Source organism: Bubalus bubalis, chromosome 4 (genome assembly GCF_019923935.1).
Source record: "Bubalus bubalis isolate 160015118507 breed Murrah chromosome 4, NDDB_SH_1, whole genome shotgun sequence".
Classification (NCBI taxonomy): domain Eukaryota; kingdom Metazoa; phylum Chordata; class Mammalia; order Artiodactyla; family Bovidae; genus Bubalus; species Bubalus bubalis.
The window spans coordinates 55,140,660-55,162,526 of NC_059160.1; the positions used below are offsets into that span (position 1 = coordinate 55,140,660).

A 21,867-nucleotide genomic window follows, 5' to 3' on the forward strand; every position below is an offset into this window, starting at 1 on the left:
ATCTGAGAAGAGAAAATTACTGACGTTGGTTCTTACAGGGAGCTGAGAGATGACTTTCCGAAGTGAACTAAGCTCCAGCTAATTGTTCTGGCTGAGTGGTCCTCCCTGAAACCTAGAATTCTCTATGGGGACACTGGGCTGACATGGAAACCTATATGTATAGAATTAAAACAGAAATAGAACTACTGTTGATTTATGTCCCTTTAAAACTTAACTGACCATAACTGAGTAAACACAGCCAAATTCAAGGTTATCCTTACAAAACTGATGCAATCATCAACATAAACTGTTATTAGTGATAATCACAGTTTTAACTGGTTAAGATATGCTGACTTAGAAATAATCCAATTTCTTTTTTAAATCCTATTTTTAGGGGGGTATTCCTTTTCTACATAGTCTGAATTTAAAGTAGCTAAAAAATGACCATTTGTGATTTATTGCAGGGGCTGGGGAGCAGGCACAGAGGTCCAGTTAATGTGTCATCATTTAAAGCAGCTTGGAAGTGGATATCCAATATTTAGGGGTCCACAGAGACTTCTTAAGGAATATTCACTTTTGTTCACGCAGTTTGTACTAAATCTTCAAAAAGGGCCCATGTTTATTACTTTCATCATTTGTCTCTGAATATCTAAGCATGAAGACTAGCTCCAGGTATAATATGCATGGGCTTAACTGCTGAGTCTGCATTGCTTATCTTACTTGCCACACCTAGAAAAGCCAATAGACAAGCCAATAGCCAAGAGACATGCTGCCTCTCAAGTATAGATACCTAAGGTACTTACGGGTAGCCAAGTTCCATGAAATTATTCCAGGTCTGCTTTAGCACCATTATAATACCCATTTGCATACAGAGATCAATAAGGCATCCACTAGGGTGGCACTGCGAGGTAAGCAAACACAGAAATTCAAGAATCAATGGACAGGCAGAAAGGCTGTCTGCTTTCTAATCTGCACAAAATTGCCCTCAGGCTGTTTAATAGAAGTCTGTAGGAAAGCAGGAGTGATGGGAGAATACCGACCTCTTCTAGTCTCCACCTGTTTATCAGCCTCAAGTAGGCACCTGGGTGTCCTGTGAATCTTCAACACACACAGAAAAACAAACCATTAGCATCCTGTAGCCTTCAGTGAAGATTATATTCAGATTAGCACATCCTCCAGTGAAAATTATGGTGCAGTAAGGAACAGGTCTGATGGAATTAGGAAAACTCCCCAGAAATGGCATAATGGCAACTTCTGGAATTCTCTGGGGGTATTTCTCTTCTGGGTGTTCTGCCTGGCTGCTGACCACAGAGGCCAGTTTTTGCTGCATGCTGTAACTTTTAACATTTTCTGCTTAATATCAAGTGCTTGTTGTGTAAGCAGCAGGTTGGGTACAGTTGATCTTTTGGAATATTAGTAATGCTTTTTTTAAAGAAAACTATTTGACTAGAATGCCATGAAGTAGCTAGAAACTGCAGAGAGGCTGCTCATCCTGTTCACCAAAACCCAACACTTGGCTCTTCCCTGGTTCTCGTCTCCTCAGACATAATTCGTGGTGATGGAATTCATGGGACACGGCCACTCCAGATCCTCAGAACTGCTGGATTCAGAAGTAACCCAGGCTCCCTCGGCATGGGTTAGCCCCCCTTCCCATGTGAATATCCTTCCCCACTCTGTGTGGTCAGGGACGTAGGACATGCTCCCCCCCGTCCTCCATGATGTCACCTGCTCTTACAGGTACAAGATCCAGGGGCCTGATTCAGATACCTATGGAGCCTGCAAGAGTTACACTCATCCTTCACATGTGCAAACTATTTTTTTCTACTCACCTTAGCAAGAAAGGGTACAAGGGGCTCTGACAGAAACCATCCTGGGAATGGGAAGGTAAAAGAAAGGAGACTGATCTTTTTATACTTTATGAGGTTACTCTAAAGGCTGCCTTCTCTGTCATCCCTGGTCAATGACCTTTGCGTGCTGTTCCTAGCCCCAGGATGTGCGGAGATACGGGGTTCTTACCTTCCGAGGAAGAACGCGATGTAAAATGTGGAGCTGTTCAGATTGACAAACTGAAAAAGAAACATTTTCAGGGTGAAGCTGTTCTCCCACTCGGACTCTGTGCGAGGCTGTTCTGTGGACACAAGGGGAGCAGAGTTTGAGAGAGGCTGCATCTGACTCCCTCTCAGCTCCCTCTGTCACTCTCCAGACACACGGGGTGGGTGCACAGGAGGTCCAAGGAGGCTGCAGGAGACCCATAGATGGCGTGCAATGGAATGGACCATCCGTGGGATCCTCAAGCTCCCAGACCAGCCCCAAGAAGGATTTGGTGGCAAGTGGCTATACTTGTCTGAGGGGAGGGGATATGTGGTTTGTTCCTCTGTTCTAGGATGCCCCAAGAGCCTGGGTCAGACACAGCCAGGCTGAAGGCACCACATGCCTAGCCCTGGCTCTTTGCAAGAGCCTTTCTTTTGCTCTTAGGACCCACCTCATAGGTGGAAATTATGTGGGGTCAGGTCCCCTCCCAGCTCCTAATAACTCTGTGGTCTTGACTTCTATTTCTGCTGTGATGTGAGATGCTACTGGACTAGAAATCAGACCCCCATCTCAGAATGAGCATCTGACTCCTTTACCTGTCACCCTCATCCAGCATCATTTTCAATTTCATGTACAAATACCCAGATGACCTCACCTCCAGAGCTTTTACTAGTATCTTTGTTTTACAATTTCCTGACCTCAGTCAGGCACCAATTCTCATCTCCTCATATTTCAACTTCCATACAGCAAATGCTCTTTGGATACTGTGATACAGCCAAAAATATGGCTCAGTCCTCCAACCTGAAATCTCACGTCAAATGCACTTCTCCTTCACTAGGACTTCCATCCTCACCTCAAACAACATCAAAGAAAATGCATTTAATGCAACAGTACTTTCTGTTTCTACATAGATTCCCTGAGCTTCTAGTTGCTCATTTACCACTTTACTCCATCAATTCCTTTCCCACAAATGATAACTCAAAATGCTTCCGAGGAGCATATATGAGAAGGGAGGGGAGAGACAAAGGGAATCTTATTTAAAATGGTTTAAATGTCCATTTCAGAATAAGGCTGTACTCCCGTGGAGGGAAGAAATGACAAAGGCTGCTTTAGGGCTTTAGCTTCATTTCATTTCTGCTACTGAATTCTTGGTTACACAGGAAGGTCTCCTAGGTCATCAACCAACTGGTGGTTTCCCAGATGGACCAGACTGACCAGGGCTGGATCTCCATCAGCATCTTTTCCAGCCTGCATCAAGTTGCCACTGGACAAAGACTATATCAATGGGCAGTTATCTCTTCTGTGGACATGAACTTTTATCTTTTGGGAAAAAGAGTGGTGGTGATGGAAGATTTTTGTGACTTTACAGGAGATATGCCAGGTGCCTGGCTCTGTATCTGGCACATAGAAGGGCTAAATAAACAGCATCTTTTATTATAATGGTTATTATAAATAAAAACACTTCTGTGTTTTTCCCCTTTTGGAGAAGCTACATATGGGAATGCACTAAAACAGGTTCTGTGTGGGAGCATATAATTTTCACAGACTGCATAGAGTAAAATGACTAATATCTCATTAATGAAATTGGGACAGTTCCTCTGTCTTGAAAATGTAGTGAATGCACAGCTTATAGCTGGCACCAGACTGCTCTGGTGCTTTACAGGGTCTTAGGCGTAACTGTTCAGATAAATATTTCTACAAATGTCTGTGATAGTTAGCCTGCCTATATTCCTGGTAAAAGACTCCTGGTCTTCAAAGCAACTAACTTTGCTATGATTTTATATGCCATGAAGACTGGCTATGTTTTTAATTAAATGAAAATTGTAGGCTGTAGCAAATGACTCCTTTCCTAAATGATTATAGGTACTTCATACACATGTATTTTTGTGATGTTATAGTTTTGGGGCATTAAGAGAAAACCTACTTTAAATTGTGTTAGTTCATGAAAGGATAGTATTTGTGGGAGCTTTTAAAACTTTAGGTAGGAAAGATTCTCCCAGCTCTTAGACATAGTTAACATGTCCTGTTGAGAGCAAAGAGCAAACTGTTGTACACAATTCAAAATAAAGGGAATGCTTCTTTTCAGCAGTGTTTCAGATACGACTCTTTGAGAAGGCATTTTTCAGACCACAATAATGTATCATGAAATTAAAAGGGTTCTACTCACCTAAATTTGTCAGAAGAAGAGCAACCTTTTCATAGAGCTGTAAAATAAATTTCCTACATTTAACAAACTGTAGATGGTCTAAGATAGGTAATTATGAAGCAAATGGATAATTAAGTCATGAATCAAAATAATTACCATCCCCCTGTTGAAACAATGAAAATACTGTCTACAATTATGTCTTTTCAGGGCAAGAAAGAAATGGGCCCATTTTTGAAATCTCACTTTTTGATTGGGATGAATAATTCTGTGACAACAAGCCAGATGCCATAATTAGTAACTTGTTAAGTGATGCTGGGCAAGTCATAATATTCCTGGGACTCTGCATCCTCAGGGTAAAATCTCTAAGACTGCTTCTGAAAAGAGTCTGTAATCCCATTGTTTTTACCGGCTGTTGTATTTTCTAGATTATAGCATTCATAAATAATAAAGTGATGAAACATTATTAGGAACCACCAAACCTATGGTACTCTGCTTTTCCATTCATTAATTAGGTGTATCCCTAACTCACCTAACCATCTGGTTAACGGAAACAGATGGCTCGACAGAAGGGGAGTGTGCCCATGTGTGCGTGTATGGAAGTGGAGGGGTTAGAGTTAAGGGCAAACCCTCCTCTAAGAGGTTTCCTAGGAGGGCATACATTAAAAGAAAAAGAGCAAGTTCTTCCTCTAAAATGAAATGTAATAAATGAAGAGGAAAAAGAAAACTAGTCAAATGGATTTGGAAAATATGGAAATGAAGATCACGTTTAAACTAAAATAGTAAAATCACACTGGGTAAAATTCCCCAGGCTGGAATTAGAGCTTTACCAGCCAGAAAGCTGTAGGTCTTAGGCATGTTACCTCACTTCTTCTTAATATCATCATTTTCCTTACACGTGGTTGAGACTCACTCATTTTGAGGTCCTTACTAACTTTTGAACTCTCTTACCCCAGATTTCTGGGCTAACTACTTAAAGTCAAAATACTCAGATTGTATGACTTTAAACTTTCAGCAATAATTATGGTTTGTTATAGTAAAATACAATTCATATAGCCATAGTAACACATTTTATGTATAGAAACCTCAGACTCTGTAAGAGTCCAGCATTAAAAGAGATTGGTATAATTTTCAATATGAAGTCTTGTGGTATAGATGAGTCATACATCTCAACTGTATCATAAATATAAAATACTGGTTAACAACATATTAGGACAGATATATTTGATGTTAATCAAATGTACTTTAATATTACAAAAGCATCATATCATTAAAGTTAATTATCAAGGAAAATTAAATTTAACTGTTCAGACAACCTTTCTGAAAAATATGATGATACATGTAAGCTTCAGTGTATGGACTTTATCATCCATTTTGGTGACTCAGAAACCCTTTACTAAACATATAAAACACCTGTCTAGCTGCTAACACACAGTAGGTGCTTTGTACTGTCCCTAATTATATACTATTTCAGCTCCCCTCCTGCTTCATTTTTACTTCTTTTTTTTTTCTTGGCTGTGTTCCATGAAGTAGAGATTGTTGGATACATGATTTTAAGTTCATTGTTGGATACATGAATTATTACTCTGACAGCATTGGCACCTGGTCAAAATGTATCATCAAGTGTGTGTTTATAGACCCAAGGCATGTACACAGAAATTTATTTCTTAAGATGAATAAATTAAATTTTAGTAAGACATTGGAGAAAAGAGATGATAAAAATACAGTAAATTTTAATGCACCACATCCTACCTGGATGCAGAATCTTTCAGTGCTCTGGCTCTTTGGTTCATTTCACTATGAATCACTCCCCTTTACAAAGATTATTCCACAGTTAACTTTAAGACCAGCTGAACTGTGGAGGGGGCAGTGCTAGGGAGTGACGGACATCCACTTTCAGTCTCCACTGGACCAAACAGTTACACAGCCATCCTGTCAAAATGATCAGCAAGTGCTCCTTTTTTTTTCCTACTTTCTGGATGTTTAAACTTTTTTCCTACAATAATAAAGTTCCTGTATATTTAATAATAAATTACATATACTTCATTATCTCAGTGATTTCAGCACTATGACCCAGATTTAAGTTGCAGTATAAATAAGAGAGAGGGGAACTATAATTGAACACTTATTCCATGCCAAACACTATACATGGCACTCTACATATATTTATTCTCTCCTACAAACCTCAAGTCTAACAATGTCAGTCATTACCTTTTGTTCTGTAATTAGTAATAACAGTTTACAGAGTGCCTACTATGAGCCGGAGCCTGTTTTGTCCCTGGGAAATAACAACAGAGATTAAAAAAAATGGCAAAAGTTTCTGCCTTCTTGGGGCTACACTGAAATGGAGAAGATAGATAATAAACACAATAAATGTTTAAAAATAGCCTATTAGATGGTGATTAATGCCATAGAGGGCTTCACAGGTGGCACTAATGGTAAAAAACAAAACAAAACAAAACACCTGCCTGCCAATGGAGGAGATGTAAGAGATGCAGGTTCGGCCCCTAGGTTGGGAAGATCCCCTGGAGGAGGGCATGGCAACCTTCTCCAGTATTCTTGCTTGGAGAATCCCATGGACAGAGGAGCCTGACAGGCTACAGTCCATAAGGCTGTAAAGATTCAGACACGACTGAGGCTACTTAGCATAGCACAACGCCATAGAGAAAAATGAAGTGGGCGAGGAGCTAGGCAATGGTCAGAAAGCAGGAGTGGGTTGCAATTTTACATGGAGTGACCAGGGAAGCCTTCTATTAGAAAAGTAACCTTTGAACAAAGACCTGAAGAAGGTGCGGGAGTAAAGTCTACAGATCCCACAGGGAAAAAGGTTCTAGGTGGAGGGAAGAGCAAGTCCAAAGTCCTGCGTGAGAGCATGCCTCACACATCTGAGAAACCAAAGGAAGGCCAAGTAGGAGCAGGGGAGTCAGGGTGAGAAGGGGGAGACAGGGTCAAAGACCCCACTGGGGCCAGATGAGGGAGACCCCAGCAGCCATGTGAAGACCTGAACTTTGAGTGAGAGGAAAGCCACTAGATACAGTGAGAGAGGCTGGCTTACTCGTGTGAAGCTTGCTCTGGCTGCTGTGATGAGCCTGGGTTGAGCAGACAGGGAAGCTGGGAGACCAGTGGGGAAGGCACTGCAATAACCCAGGTGAGAGATCCTGAGGACTTGGACCAAGGTGGGACTTGGGATGTGTGAAAGGTGGTCAGACTCTGGATACATTTTCATGGTGAGAGAAACAGAGAAGTCAAGGAGAACAAGGTTTTCAGCCTGGGCAGCTATGATGGGGAGACTATGGGAGGAGCTGATTCTGGAAAGAAGATGGGGAGTAAGGGGGTTGAATGTGTTAGGTGAAGAGGAGTCTGGGATTCAAGGGAGACAGATGGGCTGAAAAACACACTTGAAAAAAGCCTGAAATCAACACAAGCAACATGTACCACCCTGGAAGACTCCTTGCTGAGTTATCTCTAGGAATGCTTTGGATACAGATTAACTTCCCATCATTCAGAATCAAAAAAGAAATGGGAACCAATACTGTTGAGCTATGTCCGATTCTGAGCTGGGCCTTAAAATATATTTTTTCTCTTTGCCACCCCATGGACTATACAGTCGATGGAATTTTCCAGGCAAGAATACTGGAGTGGGTGGCCTATCTCTTCTCCAGGGGATCTTCCCAACCCAGGAATCAAACTGAGGTCTCCTGCACTGCAGGTGGATTCTTTACTAACTGAGCTATCAGGGAAGCCCTTTTTTTTTTTTTTTTTTTTTTTTTTTGGTCTCTAAATTTCCCCAAGGGGCTTATAGTGTTACCTTATTGGATACATAAGGTAACTGAGGTTTAGAGAGGGCAAATGCCTTGCTCAATCTTATACTGTAGGAAATTCTACAGGCCATATTTGACTCAAATCTTCTATACCCCCAAAAGGTACACCTCATGCCAGCCACAGGTGTCACATAACTGACCAATCTCTCTGAGGCCAGGTCCCTTTAGAAACAGAAGACACAGTCACCTGCTGCACATAGTTTATCCACGTGACTAGTTACCCAGATGCTCACTTACCACATTCAGCAGCATAATGATGCAGAAATTGATGCACACAGCAGTTCCTGTGGTTGCAACCTGAGAATTATTCCTGATTAACGCCCACTTAAAGGCTGCGAAAGTGCTGACGGTCACCACCCTGTAAATGACAATCCCGAACACAGCGGCGATCACCACGCAGATCTGGCAGGAAGATAGAGGACACCCGGTGAGCACAGTGGTGGGATATTTCAGGGAGGGCCCCCCACCCCAAGAAGATCCTCCCACAGGAAAAGGAGATACGGTCATGGTGGTCCTGACTTGAGACACCATAACAAAAGGCACACTTTCCATGTGGCTGATACTTCCTCTCATCGGTTTGTATGTTCTTTGTTATCCAAATAGAAAAACCATGGTACTTGAGAGTTGATAAACTGTTAGGCTACAGAATGACACTTTTTAAATCAGAATATTAGATTAAGCAAATGAACAAATATTATGGAAATCTTATCATGTTGCTCTTCTGTTTAAAGCTATTTCTTGGTTTCCTTTTACTCTTAGGATAAAAGCAAAGCCCTTATGGTGGCCTGAAGAGTCTCTCCAGCCCCACTGTTTTTCCACTCATTCCAAAGACTCTAGACCTTTCCTTGTTGTTTCAAATAGGCTAAGCACACTTAATCTTCCTTTGCCCAAAACGCTGACCTGCCCATTCCCCTGCCAAACACATGACACACCCACACGCACATCCATAGTCTACTTAATACCTATTCATTCTTCACATCTCAAGAACTACTTCATAATTAATGCTTTTCATGAACTCCTCCCCCCACCCCCGCACCACCACTCCTCAGGCTTTTTGTTGTTGTTATATTGTACCAATGGCTTCCCAGATGGCTCAGTAGTAAAGAACCCGCCTCCCAGTGGAGGAGACAGAAGAGACATGGGTCTGATCCCTGGTTTGGGAATATCCCACGGAGGATGGTATGGCAACCCACTCCAGGTGCCTGGAGAATCCTATGGACAGAGGAGCCTGGTGGGCTACAGTCTGTAGGGTTGCAAAGAGTCAGACATGACTGTGCAACTGAGCATGCTCATGGTACCTATGCGTTCTTGCAATATGCAGCTTAGTTGTTGTTATTCAGTTGCTAAACTTATAATTTCTAACAACTGTCTGCTTATTGTCAGTTTCCCCCACTCAGACAGTAAGCTCTACCAAGGTAGGGATGGTGACTGTTGTTTCTGCAGTTCATGGTTTCTGCAACATGTTAGCATCATGCCAGGTGCTCAGTTATTTGTTGCTGAATAAGCCTATGAAAGGTACATACTCTTATTTATCAGATAGATACACAGACTGAACTGAGGCATCTTCCTCTGAACACTTGATGGTGTTTGAGAAGAATATAGCATATCTCTATCTCTGTGAATAATGGGGATTTGAGATTCCAAAAAATTCTGTGGCTTTCATTAGATGACTCGCTTACTGTGTCTCAGAGAAGAGACCTTAGCTTACATGGCCGTCAAAAACTAGATGTTAAAGTGGGGCTTCAGGATGTGCTCTGGCAACTTAGAGCTTCCTTTTTTTATAGGAGCTTTCCTATGTTTTGCATAGACTCTGTCTTTGGTATACCGTGAGAGACATGCTCTAAAAGCCCAGGTATAAAACCTAGCTGAACTGGCAAAAAATAATAATAGTAGTAATAATAGAAAACAAACAAAAAACCGCCCATGCCTGAATCCTGGAGCTGTTGATAGGGAGATAGGCGAGACCTACACTGAATTTAGACAAGGGTGGCGATATGCTACAATGGACAGTTCACTGTACTGAGTCAAAGTTGGGACTGAGTCCTGGTTCAGCGACAACCTGGCAGTGTGACCTTGAGCAAGTAGCTTCTCCTCTCCAGGGCTTTAGCCTCTACAGGTCTTACTGTGAGAAATACAACCCAAAATAATACATATACATGTACTTACAGGAGGCAAAGCCTGACCCCACTGCTTACAAAGCAGAATCTGTAGATAGGGCAGGATCTGAGTCTTGATCCAAGCTGAGGGACACTTGGGCAATCTGCCTACCCCACCATCTCCCCAGGTTCTTCCTGGCCACAGCGGGGAGATTGTCTGGATTTTCTGTTGTTCTGTCCTTCCCATTTGAGCCAATTAGGATATGTATTGATGCACATGTGCTCTTTGAAAAGAGGAAACAGAGAATCCTAACCATTCCTTCCTGTTCTAAAATGACATTTCTGACAAATCGCATGTGTGCGGTTCAGTAACCAACAGGGTCAAAGTGGGTCACAAAATGACTTCTTTTTAGGAAAAGCTAACAATCCAGCTTCAGATTAGTGTTTTGAAAACTGATATAACCATCAGCCGGAGAAGGCAATGGCACCCCACTCCAGTACTCTTGCCTGGAAAATCCCAGGGACGGGGGAGCCTGGTGGGCTGCAGTCCATCTGGTCGCTAAGAGTCGGACACGACTGAGCGACTTCACTTTCACTTTTCACTTTCATGTATTGGAGAAGGAAATGGCAACCCACTCCAGTGTTCTTGCCTGGAATCCCAGGGACGGCGGAGCCTGGTGGGCTGCTGTCTTATGGGGTCGCACAGAGTCGGACACGACTGAAGCAACTTAGCAGCAGCAGCGGCATAACCATCAGCAAAATAAATGTTAGGGAGTTAGAGGTAGCATTAAAAAGCAGACTAATAAAACAAAAAAAAATCAGAGTTCCTTGAATATTATAAATATGGGCATTGTTTCAATAACTATTTTCAGTTTTATACATCTATTTGCATAGCATATACTGGGTAATGGCAAAGAATGTATTTCTTATTATATGAGCATTGTAAAAATGAAAGCTTGAACGACATTGCTGTAAGTTCCATCTCATAGTTTTAGTTCCTTTCATTATGGCATAGACAAATGGAAAGAACAGTAGTTAGAGAACCTGAGCTTTTGGCTATTTCCTGGCTAGCCTGGGTGAGCCCCTTAACCTCCTGGAGTCTCAGTTACTCCACCTGTAAAATGGGACAGCGGTGTCACCCCTGGTCATCATATAGAACTGTTGTGAGGTCTAAATATCAGAACGTACAAAGAATGTATTTAAATACCTGGTATGATTATTGTTCCCATGCTATAGGTTTGTACTTTATGAAACATAGTTGTGTAAAAAAAAAAAAGGGTTCATACCATAAAAAATATTCCAGATGCAGAAACAATAAGTCGGCTGCATTTATCTGCAAATGCTTGATATGGTTCTGGCTTGCCGGAAATGGGATTCATCCTCTCTTTCTTGGAATACTTGGCTTCAAACTGGGGCCGTATTTCTTCCTGAAAAACAAGCAGACACATTTTTACATACTGAAGAGGTACTTGGTCAAGAAGAAAAAAAAAAAATCATTTTACCCAACAGGAAAACAGTCAACAAATGCCACAGTCATCACTCACTCAATGATATACACTTGGAAACCCAGGTTTAAATATTTTGAAATTGGCCACTTATTAAAGAAAATCTAAAGAATGATGATCTTCAATTATTATCATCATGGCTCTGTGATTTAGACTAATAGTTAAGTATTTCTATTATCTTATTAAATGATATTGAGAAAGGGGCCAATTTGTCCCTGTCCCCAGTAGTTTGAAATAACTAACAAGCTTTTATTTATTATTGAGGAATGATATGAACACCAGGACAAAGAAAACTTCTCAAGAGTGAAATGTTCAGAATTCATTTTATGAGATATAATGGCAATATAAGTCTTAGTTTTCTACAATTTTTAGTTTTTCAATTTAGGCAGCTAAAAACCTGGTGAATCTATTTTTTAAATAAGCTCCTATAGGAGTCATTCACCCTTAACCATAGATTTTAATGCATTCTTAATTGGTATTGAAAACAAGGTAAACGCCTTTCAAATCCAGTTAAAATCAAGGCTCCTCTAATTCTAAATCAAGCTGAGATTTTTATTTCATTGAGTTGAGCCCCATCCAATGTGAATGGCTTCTGACTAAAAGCAATTACAGGATTAGGAAAAGATAAGCAACAAAACGGTGTGCTGAAGTGGTTCTGACTAATTAGGAACTTGTTTTATGTGAGTGTCTTGGAAGAGACAGGAAAAGGAGCAGAAACTCTGGTGCAAGGGAGACTTGAGTTAATTCAGGCAGAATCACTCAAGAGCTGGGTGAAGGTACTGACAGAAAGCAAAGAAGGACCTGACAGGAGAGAAATTATGGAGGGTCTGGTAGGGGCCACCCTGTGTAGGAGGAAAGGCAGCCTGACTCCCTCCACAGGATAAGCCCGATGCTGGCTTCACGCAGATAATCAGGAAGGTCATGGGGAGAGAGAATTATAAACAGCCTCTGCCTCCTTTATTTCAGGTAGTTATACCTTAGGATATATCAGATCTAGAATATTCTGCTTCTTTAGGAAACTCAATTCATCAGGCTATAAGTGTCATCAAGGGTCACTAAGTTAATCATGCAGAAACTGAGGTCAATCATGGAGGCAGACATGTCATCCTGGGTACGATAGGCTAAGTTTTGTCCTCACCCTACCTCCCAATTCATAAGCTGAAGTCCTTACCCTCAGTATCTCAGAATGTGTCTGTATTTGGAGTCAGGGTCCTACAGATGTAATTAAGTTAAAATGAAGTCATTAGGGTGAGCCCCAATCCAATATGACTAGTGTCTTTGTAAGAAGAGCACATTTAGAGACATGCACAGAGAGAAGACCATGTGAAGACTCAAGGAGTAGATGGCCATCGACAAGCCAAAGACAGAGACAGGGAACAGATCCTTCCCTCATGGCCCTCAGAAGAAACCAGCCCTGCCAATGATCTCGGACTGCTCACCTCCAAACTGTGAGACTAAGCCACCCAGTCAGTGGTGCTTTGTTATGGCAGCCTTAGCCAGTAATACTCTGGGTTACCCCTGAAGGAGGCATGCAGCTCATCTGGGTTCTTCTGCACAGCAAGCTGAGAGCCACAGGCTAGGAGTAACAGGCATTTTTACATTGAATCCCAAACAGAACTGAAACTGCACACGGCTCCAGACCTGACCTCTACACAGGGGTGCTGAGTGGAAGCACGGTTCAGCACTCCATGCTTTTAACAGGGCTGGGAATCCAGAAGGATCCAGACTTACCAGAGATACGTTTACCCTAAAGGTACCCACATAGTGCGCCCACCACAAGTGCCAGTGGTGACTTTAGACTGGTTTAATCAAAGTTACTTAAATAATGCTACACTTTATAGCCAACAGGGGAGAATTTAGAAACATTTTTCTTTAGAAATGAAAATCCAAAGGTGAAGTAATTTGCCTTAGATGACACAGCTTCTTGGTGGTGACCTGGATACCCAGGAAAGAGCATTTTCCATCCCATGTGAAAGCTACTCCTATACACACATGGAACAAAAACCAGAACAGCTCCACCTAGGAGGATGTCTCGAATGCAGTCTTGCTGCAGTTGGTAGCCTTCAGAAACCTGGGCGGTCCCTTACAACTCAGAAAACCATTTTCTAGAGAGTGAATGCTTATACAAGCCTGAGAGGGGCCTTAGCACAGGAACAAGGATTGCTGAAAATCCCAGTATCATGTCTATATTTAAAAATTACCCAAATATGTTCATGGGCTTGAGGAGAAAAGGCATCCATCCACAAGGTATGATTTGAAGGAAGAAACATTCCTCTCAAAATTATGTCCCCTACCAAACCTATCCCAGGGCTAAAATTCTCAGTTATGTTTACAGACGATTCCATTTAATTTATAAAAATAAACATATGTGTCTCCTGGAAGGAAAACACCCATTAAGACCCATGGTCATATCATATATGATGACTGCATTGGATTTACTTGCACCTGTAGGCTCTCAGGAAATGGAACTCAGGAGAGGCAGGGGATGAGAGGAAAGAAAGACGAGTTCAGGCCTGAGTGACTCTCAAGGGAAAGCAGGGTCCGAGAGACATACGATAACCAAACTCAGCATGGGGCCTCAAGACTTTTGACATAAAGACCAGACACAGGTTAGGAAAGGGCATGGTGTACTGGCCAGGAAGGGAGAGTAACATGTCTGAGGGCCCGAGTTTACCTCTGCTGGACAGTTTTATCTAGCGGTGGCCGGCTTTTAGCACATCAACCAAAGAGCTTGCATGCGTAGTGGTTCCCCCTCATGTGAGAATCCTTCTGAGCTGTCCAGGGTCCTGAAGACTTAATCATTTCCTTGGAGAACTTTAGGAGGTCTGCTTTCAAGTGCCTATAACTGTAAACTAATATTCTCCTTCTGACACAGTAAAGAGAATGGATAATATTTAAGGAAACTAAACAAATCTTACTACCAATTCTTCTGATGCCTCTGCATACAAGTGAAATGCTTTACTTAGCCATGAACTTTTTACTCCACTAAGAAATCAAAATGTATTTTTTTTAATTCTTCTGCTATATTTTTATAATGCTTGAAATTTCCTGCAGAGACAGGTATAAAAATGCTTTATGAGTCAACTTGACTTCTATCACAGAGCAGAAAGTGATGACTCAAAAGGGATTGTGTATTTCTTGATTATCTGCTTTTTTTTTTAATTGAGGTAAATAATACAAACCTCCTCTTCTTCCCAGTCTATCAAATCCCAGTCATAAGCAATTACTGCTCTCCGTCTTTTCCAAAACTCCAGGAAAACTGTTGCTGGAACAAGCAGAGAAAGACAGATATTTTCAAATAAAACAATGTCTTGAACTGTGTCAATAGATAATGAAGCCATTGTAAAGAATGACAGCTGTTTGTGTAAGCATTCTTGAATATCAGAATTTCTAGCTAAACATCATTTAACAAAGATCATTTTCTGAGAATTTCTAAGCCTGTGTCAAACATAATGAAAACTCAAGAGATTTAAATTAAGCTGATTTGCAAGTCATGGCAGAACAGACTTATTAGAATGACAAAGCTTCTGGGATGTAAGAATACAGAAAACTAGGTTACCAATATCTTTCTATCTGATAGAGTATTTAACAACTTATTGACCAGAGATATATTAATACATCTTTTGTTACCTGAACATTATTGACTAGAGACGAATCAATAATCACTTACATAACAAACTGCCAGAGAAGGAAATGGCAACCCACTCCAGTATTCTTGCCTGGAGAATCCCATGGACAGAGGAGCTGGCAGGCTACAGTCGGTGGGGTTGCAAGAGTCCAATACGACTTAGCAACTAAACTACTACTACTAACAAATTGCCAGCTACAGGTGTTAGTTTCTACAAAAATCCCCTGGTCAATAATGTGTTAAAAAGCGAGGGACAGAAAAGCGAAAACAAAACTTAGCAGTTCACATGTATTTAATTGGCAGAGATTTCTCATTCCCTCCAATCCTCCCCAAAACAAATATCCTCTTATTAAAGGCAAAGTGTGTAAATTGTATTAAAAAACCTTTTCAAACCTGTTCGAACCTTTTTCAACCTTTACCTTTACTACCCATGTAAAGCAGATGGTGATCCTCATTTAGCCAAAGTAACTTTCTACTCAATTCAGTTTAAATATATCAACACAAACGAATTGCTGAGTATTATAAAATGACAGGTCAAAAAATGATCAAGACATATTCCTGTTGCCTAGGAAGCCACAAGCCAGAAGAGGGGACACTTGCACACATTCACTCACTCACTCAGAGGATGGCTGCAACTAAGAATCACAGACACACCCTAGGAGAGGGAACTGTCAGATCCATCTCTACTGGGTCTTACTGTGTAGTCAGGTTAGAGAAATATGTCAATGTCCTATGTTTGGAATCTGTTTCATGGAGAAAAGTATGCATCCAAATGTTCGTTCCAAAGAGAGATAATGACTTCCTTATTTTCTGCTCCCCTTTGCCCTCAGTTCAGTTCAGTCACTCAGTCGTGTCTGACTCTGTGACCCCATGGACTGTAGCACGCCAGGCTTCCCTGTCCATCACCAATCCCCAGAGCTTGCTCAGACTCATGTCCATCTAGTTGGTGATGGGGATGGCACAATTGCATAACTACAATTTTTTTAAAATAAAGTTAGACATTCTCCTATTCTATGATCAGCAATGCCATTCTCAATTATTTTTCCAGGAGAAATAGATAACAAAGACTTTTATGCAAAACGTCCAAAGAAGTTTATGCTGCTGCTGCTGCTAAGTCGCTTCAGTCGTGTCTGACTCTGTGCAACCCCATAGACAGCAGCCCACCAGGCTCCCCCGTCCCTGGGATTCTCTAGGCAAGAACACTGGGGTGGGTTGCCATTTCCTTCTCCAGTGCACGAAAGGGAAAAGTGAAGTCGCTCAGTCGTGTCCGACTCTTAGCGACCCCATGGACTGCAGCCCACCAGGCTTCTCCGTCCATGGGATTTTCCAGGCAAGAGTACTGGAGTGGGGTGCCATTGCCTTCTCCAAAAGAAGTTTATAAAAGCCATTAAGTCTTAGATGAATAAAAGCTGGATTGAACCAAATACTTATTAACATTTGGATAAACAAATGAATAAAATGAATAAGCAAATTTCAGTACATCTCAGGCAAGGGAATATTATTCTGTATTAAAAAGAACAAATTATAGACATATGCAACAACATGTATGAATCTCAACAGCATCAATCTTAGTGGAAGAAACAAAATGCTGAATACTGAAAGATTCTATTTGTATGAAATTCTAGAACAGATGAAACTACAATGACAGAAAGCATGTTGGAGGTTGCCAAGAGGCTGACTTCAGAGGCACGAGGAAACTTTCTGGAGGATGAAAATGTTTTATGTCATCATTATGGTAACAGTTACATGACTATATACAATTTGACATGATTTGTCAAAATGTTCACCTAAAATCACTGGATTTTATTTTATGTAAATTATACCTAACCAAAGCTGACAAAAACATTTCATGATTCTGTCACCCAGAGAAAACCACCATTAATACATTATAAAATACCTTTGTTTAGCTCACAGGAAAAATCTTGACCAGGCCCACCAGTGAATGACTGCAGGAAGGAAGAAATTAACACATTCCTCTCCAGAGTCTGGCCAGAACCAGGAAATACCTGCAACGACTTATAGCTTCTTTTACTTTACCTCCTCACTTTCCCTGCTTTGTTCTAAAAATGAAACTGGCATCCAAACCCAGGCAAGATAGTTCTTTAAATACCAGTCGACTATCTTCTCAGCCTTCTGGCTTTTCAAATAAAGCTGCTGTGCTGTGCTTAGTCGTACAGTCATGTCCAATACTTTGCAACCTATGGACTGCAGCCCATCAGGCTTCTCTGTCTGTGGGGATTCTCCAAGGCAAGAATACTGGAGTGGGTTGCCATCCCCTCCTCCAGAGGAATCTTCCCAACCCAGGCATCAAACTTGGTCTCCTGCATTGCAGGTGGATTCTTTACTGTCTGAGCCATGAGGGAAGCCCTCATGAGGGAGACTCCTCATAATACTGGAGAGGGGAGCCTATTGCTTCTCCAGGGGATCTTCCCAACCCAGGAATTGAACTGGGGTCTCTTGCACTGCAGGCAGATTTTACCAGATGAGATACCAGGGAAGCCCAAAGTCGCTATTCCTTACCCCAAAACCTCATCTCTCAATTTAATGGCCTGTTGAGCAGTGAGCAGTAGAAACTTGATGATGCTGTGAAAGTGTTGCACTCAATATGCCAGAAAATTTGGAAAACTCAGCAGTGGCCACAGGACTGGAAAAGGTCAGTTTTCATTCCAATCCCTAAGAAAGGCAATGCCAAAGAATGCTCAAACTACCGCACAATTACACTCATCTCATATGCTAGTAAAGTAATGCTCAAAATTCTCTAAGCCAGGCTTCAACAATATGTGAACTGTGAATTTCCAGGTATTCAAGCTGGTTTTAGAAAAGGCAGAGGAACCAGAGATCAAATTGTCAACATCTGCTGGATCATTGAAAAAGCAAGAGAATTCAGAAAAATATCTATTTCTGTTTTATTGACTATACCAAAGCCGTTGACTGTGTGGATCACAATAAACTATGGAAAATTCTGAAAGAGATGGCAATACCAAACACCTGACCTGCCTCTTGAGAAACCTGTAAGCAGGTCAGGAAGCAACAGGTAGAACTGGACATGGAACAACAGACTGGTTCCAAATAGGAAAAGGAGTACATCTAGGCTGTATGTTTTCACCCTGCTTATTTAACTTATATGCAGAGTGCATCATGAGAAACGCTGGGCTGGATGAAGCACAAACTGGAATCAAGGTTGCTGGGAGAAATATCAATAACCTCAGATATGCAGATGACACCACCATTATGGCAGAAAGCGAAGAAGCACTAAAGAGCCTCTTGATGAAAGTGAAAGAGGAGAGTGGAAAAGTTGGCTTAAAGCTCAACATTCAGAAAGCGAAGATCATGGCATCCAGTCCCATCACTTCATGGCAAATAGATGGGGAAACAGTAGAAACAGTGGCAGACTTTATCTTTTTTGGGGCTCCAAAATCACTGCAGATGGTGACTACAGCCATGAAATAAAAAGATGCTTATTCCTTGGAAGAAAAGTTATGATCAAACTAGACAGCATATTAAAAAGCAGAGACATTATTTTGCCAACAAAGGTCTGTCTACAGACCTGCCACAAAAGGTTGTGGTTTTCCAGTAGTCATGTATGGATATGAGAGTTGGACTATAAAGAAAGCTGAGCACCGAAGAATTGATGCTTTTGAACTGTGGTGCTGGAAAAAACTCTTGAGAGTCCCTTGGACTGCAAGGAGATCCAACCAGTCTGTCCTAAAGGAAATCAGTGTTGAATATTCATTGGAAGGACTGATGTTGAAGCTGAAACTCCAATACTTTGGCCACCTGATGAGAAGAGCTGACTCATTAGAAAAGATCCTGATGCTGGGAAAGATTGAAGGCGAGAGGAGAAGGGGATGACAGAGGATGAGATGGTTGGATGGCATCACCGACTCAATGGACATGAGTTTGAGTAAACTCTAGGAGCTGGTGATGGACAGGGAGGCCTGGTGTGCTACAGTCCATGGGGCTGCAAAGAGTTGGACATGACTGAGGGGCTGAACTGAACTGAGCAATGAGCAGTAGGAACTTGGACACAGTAACACTAAAATACTCCAAATCACACTTTATTTGTACACTTTGCATCCTAAAGAAAACTTAAATACAGCTTTGTGTTATGTTATTATGTGCTTTGAAAGAATTTTTAATGGCTACTTACAATTTCCTTAACCATTCTATTGTTGGATATTTAGGTTATTTTCAGTCTTTACCTAATATAAACAAAGCAAGGAAAACATTTTTATGTATTATGTTCTTATTCTGTGGAGAAGGCAATGGCACCCCACTCTAGTACTCTTGCCTGGAAAATCCCATGGATGATGAAGCCTGGTAGGCTGTAGTCCATGGGGTCGCTAAGAGTCGGACAGGACTGAGCAACTTCCCTTTCACTTTTCACTTTCATGCATTGGAGAAGGAAATGGCAACCCATTCCAGTGTTCTTGCCTGGAGAATCTCAGGGATGGGGGAGCCTGGTGGGCTGCCGTCTCTGGGGTCGCAAAGAGTCGGACACGACTGAAGCAACTTAGCAGCAGCAGCAGAAGCTGATACCCAATTCTGCATAAAATTTTGACTGAGCCCTGGAACAACCTTCTAAGTGGCTACCTGCTACTTACTGGTCCCCACTTTTACCCCTTCCATTGTTGCCACAGTTGCTTCCCAAACACAACTGATAATGCCACATCCAAGTTTACAACGTCAACTTGGCTTTCTATTGCCCACAGGGTGAAGCCATGGTTCTCTGTTGTGGTACAGATGTCCTGTGGTAAGCAGGATTCAGGCTTCAACATGCACTGTTACAGTTGAATTTTGTCCCCCCTGGCAAAAATATTTTTATGTCTCAAACCCCAACCTCAGAATGTCACTTTCTTTGGAAATAAAGTAACTACAGATTAACTAGTTGAGTTCATCCTGGAGTAAGGTGGGCCCTTAACTGAATATGATTAGTGTCCATATATAAGAATACTGCCATGTGAAGACACAGGGAGAATGCACGTGAAGGTGGGGGTAGAGATTGGGCTGATGTGTCAACAAGCCAAGGATCACTGGGCATCACAAGGATCTAAGAGAAAGGCATGGAACAGGTTCCCCCTCAGAGCCTCCCAAAGGAACCCACCTTGCTCACACCTTGATTTTGGACATCTTGCCTCCAGAAATGTGAAAAAATAAATTTCTGTTGTTTTAAGCCACCTACTTTTGTAGCATGTTATTACAGCACCCTTAGGAAACTAAGATAAATTCTATGTCCCTAGCACATGGAGTGTTCAAGCATTCCTTTTCAGAGTTTTGTCCACACAGTTTTCAGCTCAGAATGTTATTCAAACTTCTCCCTGACTCACTTCTTTGTCTGGCAAATTTAAGACTTGGTTCTAATATCTGTCCTTGGGTGAAAATTTTTCTCCTTTTCCTTTTTGCCTCAGGAAGTTGGCTGCATGGATCCTCACTGTCCCTTCATAAATCAGACTTAATGCCCACTATTATAATTACCAACTTTTGAAAGCACAGATCACATCTTATTCATTTTGGGGGGTAAACCCAGTGCCAAGAGACAGAGAATATACACTGTCTGCTGAGTAATGAAATCTTATAACAGCCTATAGAAGGTGCATGCCACCATGGACATACTTTGGTACAACTCTGAGTTTGGCAGATTCAGTTCAGTTGCTCAGTTATGTCCAATTCTTTGTGACTCCATGGACTGCAGCACACCAGGCCTCCCTGTCCATCACCAACGCCCAGAGTTTACTCAAACTCATGTCCATTGAGTCAGTGATGCCATCCAACCATCTCGTCCTCTGTTGTCCCCTTCTCCTCCCGCCTTCAATCTTTCCCAGCATCAGGGTCTTTTCAAATGAGTCAGTTCTTAGTATCAGGTGGCCAAAGTATTAGAGTTTCAGCTTCAGCATCAGTCCTTTCAATGAATATTCAGAACTGATTTCCTTTAGGATGGACTAGTTGGATCTCCTTGTAGCTCAAGGGACTCTCAAGAGTCTTCTCCAACACCACAGTTCAAAAGCATCAATTCTTTGGCACTCAGCTTTCTTCACAGTCCAGCTCTCACATTCATACATGACTCCTGGAAAAACCATAGCCTTGACTAGATGGACCTTTGTTGGCAAAGTAATGTCTCTGCTTTTTAATATGCTGTCTAGGTTGGTCACGGCTTTTCTTCCACGGAGCAAGTGTCTTTTTATTTCATGGCTTCAGTCACCATCTGCAGTGATTTTGGAGCCCAAGAAAATAAAGATTAGATCTGGTTTAAATTCAAGACTCTGCCACTTACCAGCTGCTAGGTAATCTTGGGCCAAGTTACATAAACATAACCTCTCTGAGCCTCAGTATCTTCAAGAGGGAAATACTAATTTCTTTCTGGTGGGTTATAAGAAATTGATGACATGTCATATGTGACTGTACTTATGTACCTAATAGGCATTTAGTAAATGTGTATCTTTCTTTTTTTGAATATACAATCACCAGTTTTTGTTGGATGATATGAGTATAAAAAATAAAATTAGTGTAAATATCTAAAAACAAAGACAAATTATATAATTCATGTAAAAAAATGAGACATACTTCATTCATCAATCACTGATGAGACCATATACAGAATCTTTGAATTTGCATTTAAACAACCACAAACTTTTTATTTTGATTAGAAAGCTCTGAGGAGCTTGAT

The 21,867-nt window shown here is 41.5% G+C and overlaps 1 protein-coding gene and 1 long non-coding RNA gene across 21 annotated transcripts in view; one reads left to right on the forward strand and one right to left on the reverse strand.

The window, feature by feature from the left end:
• ANO4 (anoctamin 4) overlaps positions 1-21,867 on the reverse strand; it is a 442,247-nt gene that overhangs the window by 47,600 nt on the left and 372,780 nt on the right. For all 18 annotated transcript variants that reach the window (XM_025283649.3, XM_044941445.2, XM_044941444.2 and 15 more), the window contains 7 exons: positions 14,758-14,840; positions 11,357-11,497; positions 8,212-8,376; positions 4,178-4,214; positions 1,996-2,107; positions 1,020-1,077; positions 783-880 (listed from right to left, as the gene is read on the reverse strand). In XM_025283649.3, coding sequence (XP_025139434.2) covers positions 783-880; positions 1,020-1,077; positions 1,996-2,107; positions 4,178-4,214; positions 8,212-8,376; positions 11,357-11,497; positions 14,758-14,840 — 694 coding nt within the window. The remainder of the gene's footprint in view (positions 1-782; positions 881-1,019; positions 1,078-1,995; positions 2,108-4,177; positions 4,215-8,211; positions 8,377-11,356; positions 11,498-14,757; positions 14,841-21,867) is intronic.
• The window catches only part of LOC102413824, a 54,856-nt gene that overhangs the window by 16,028 nt on the left and 16,961 nt on the right, over positions 1-21,867 (forward strand). The gene's annotated exons all lie outside the window — the stretch shown is intronic.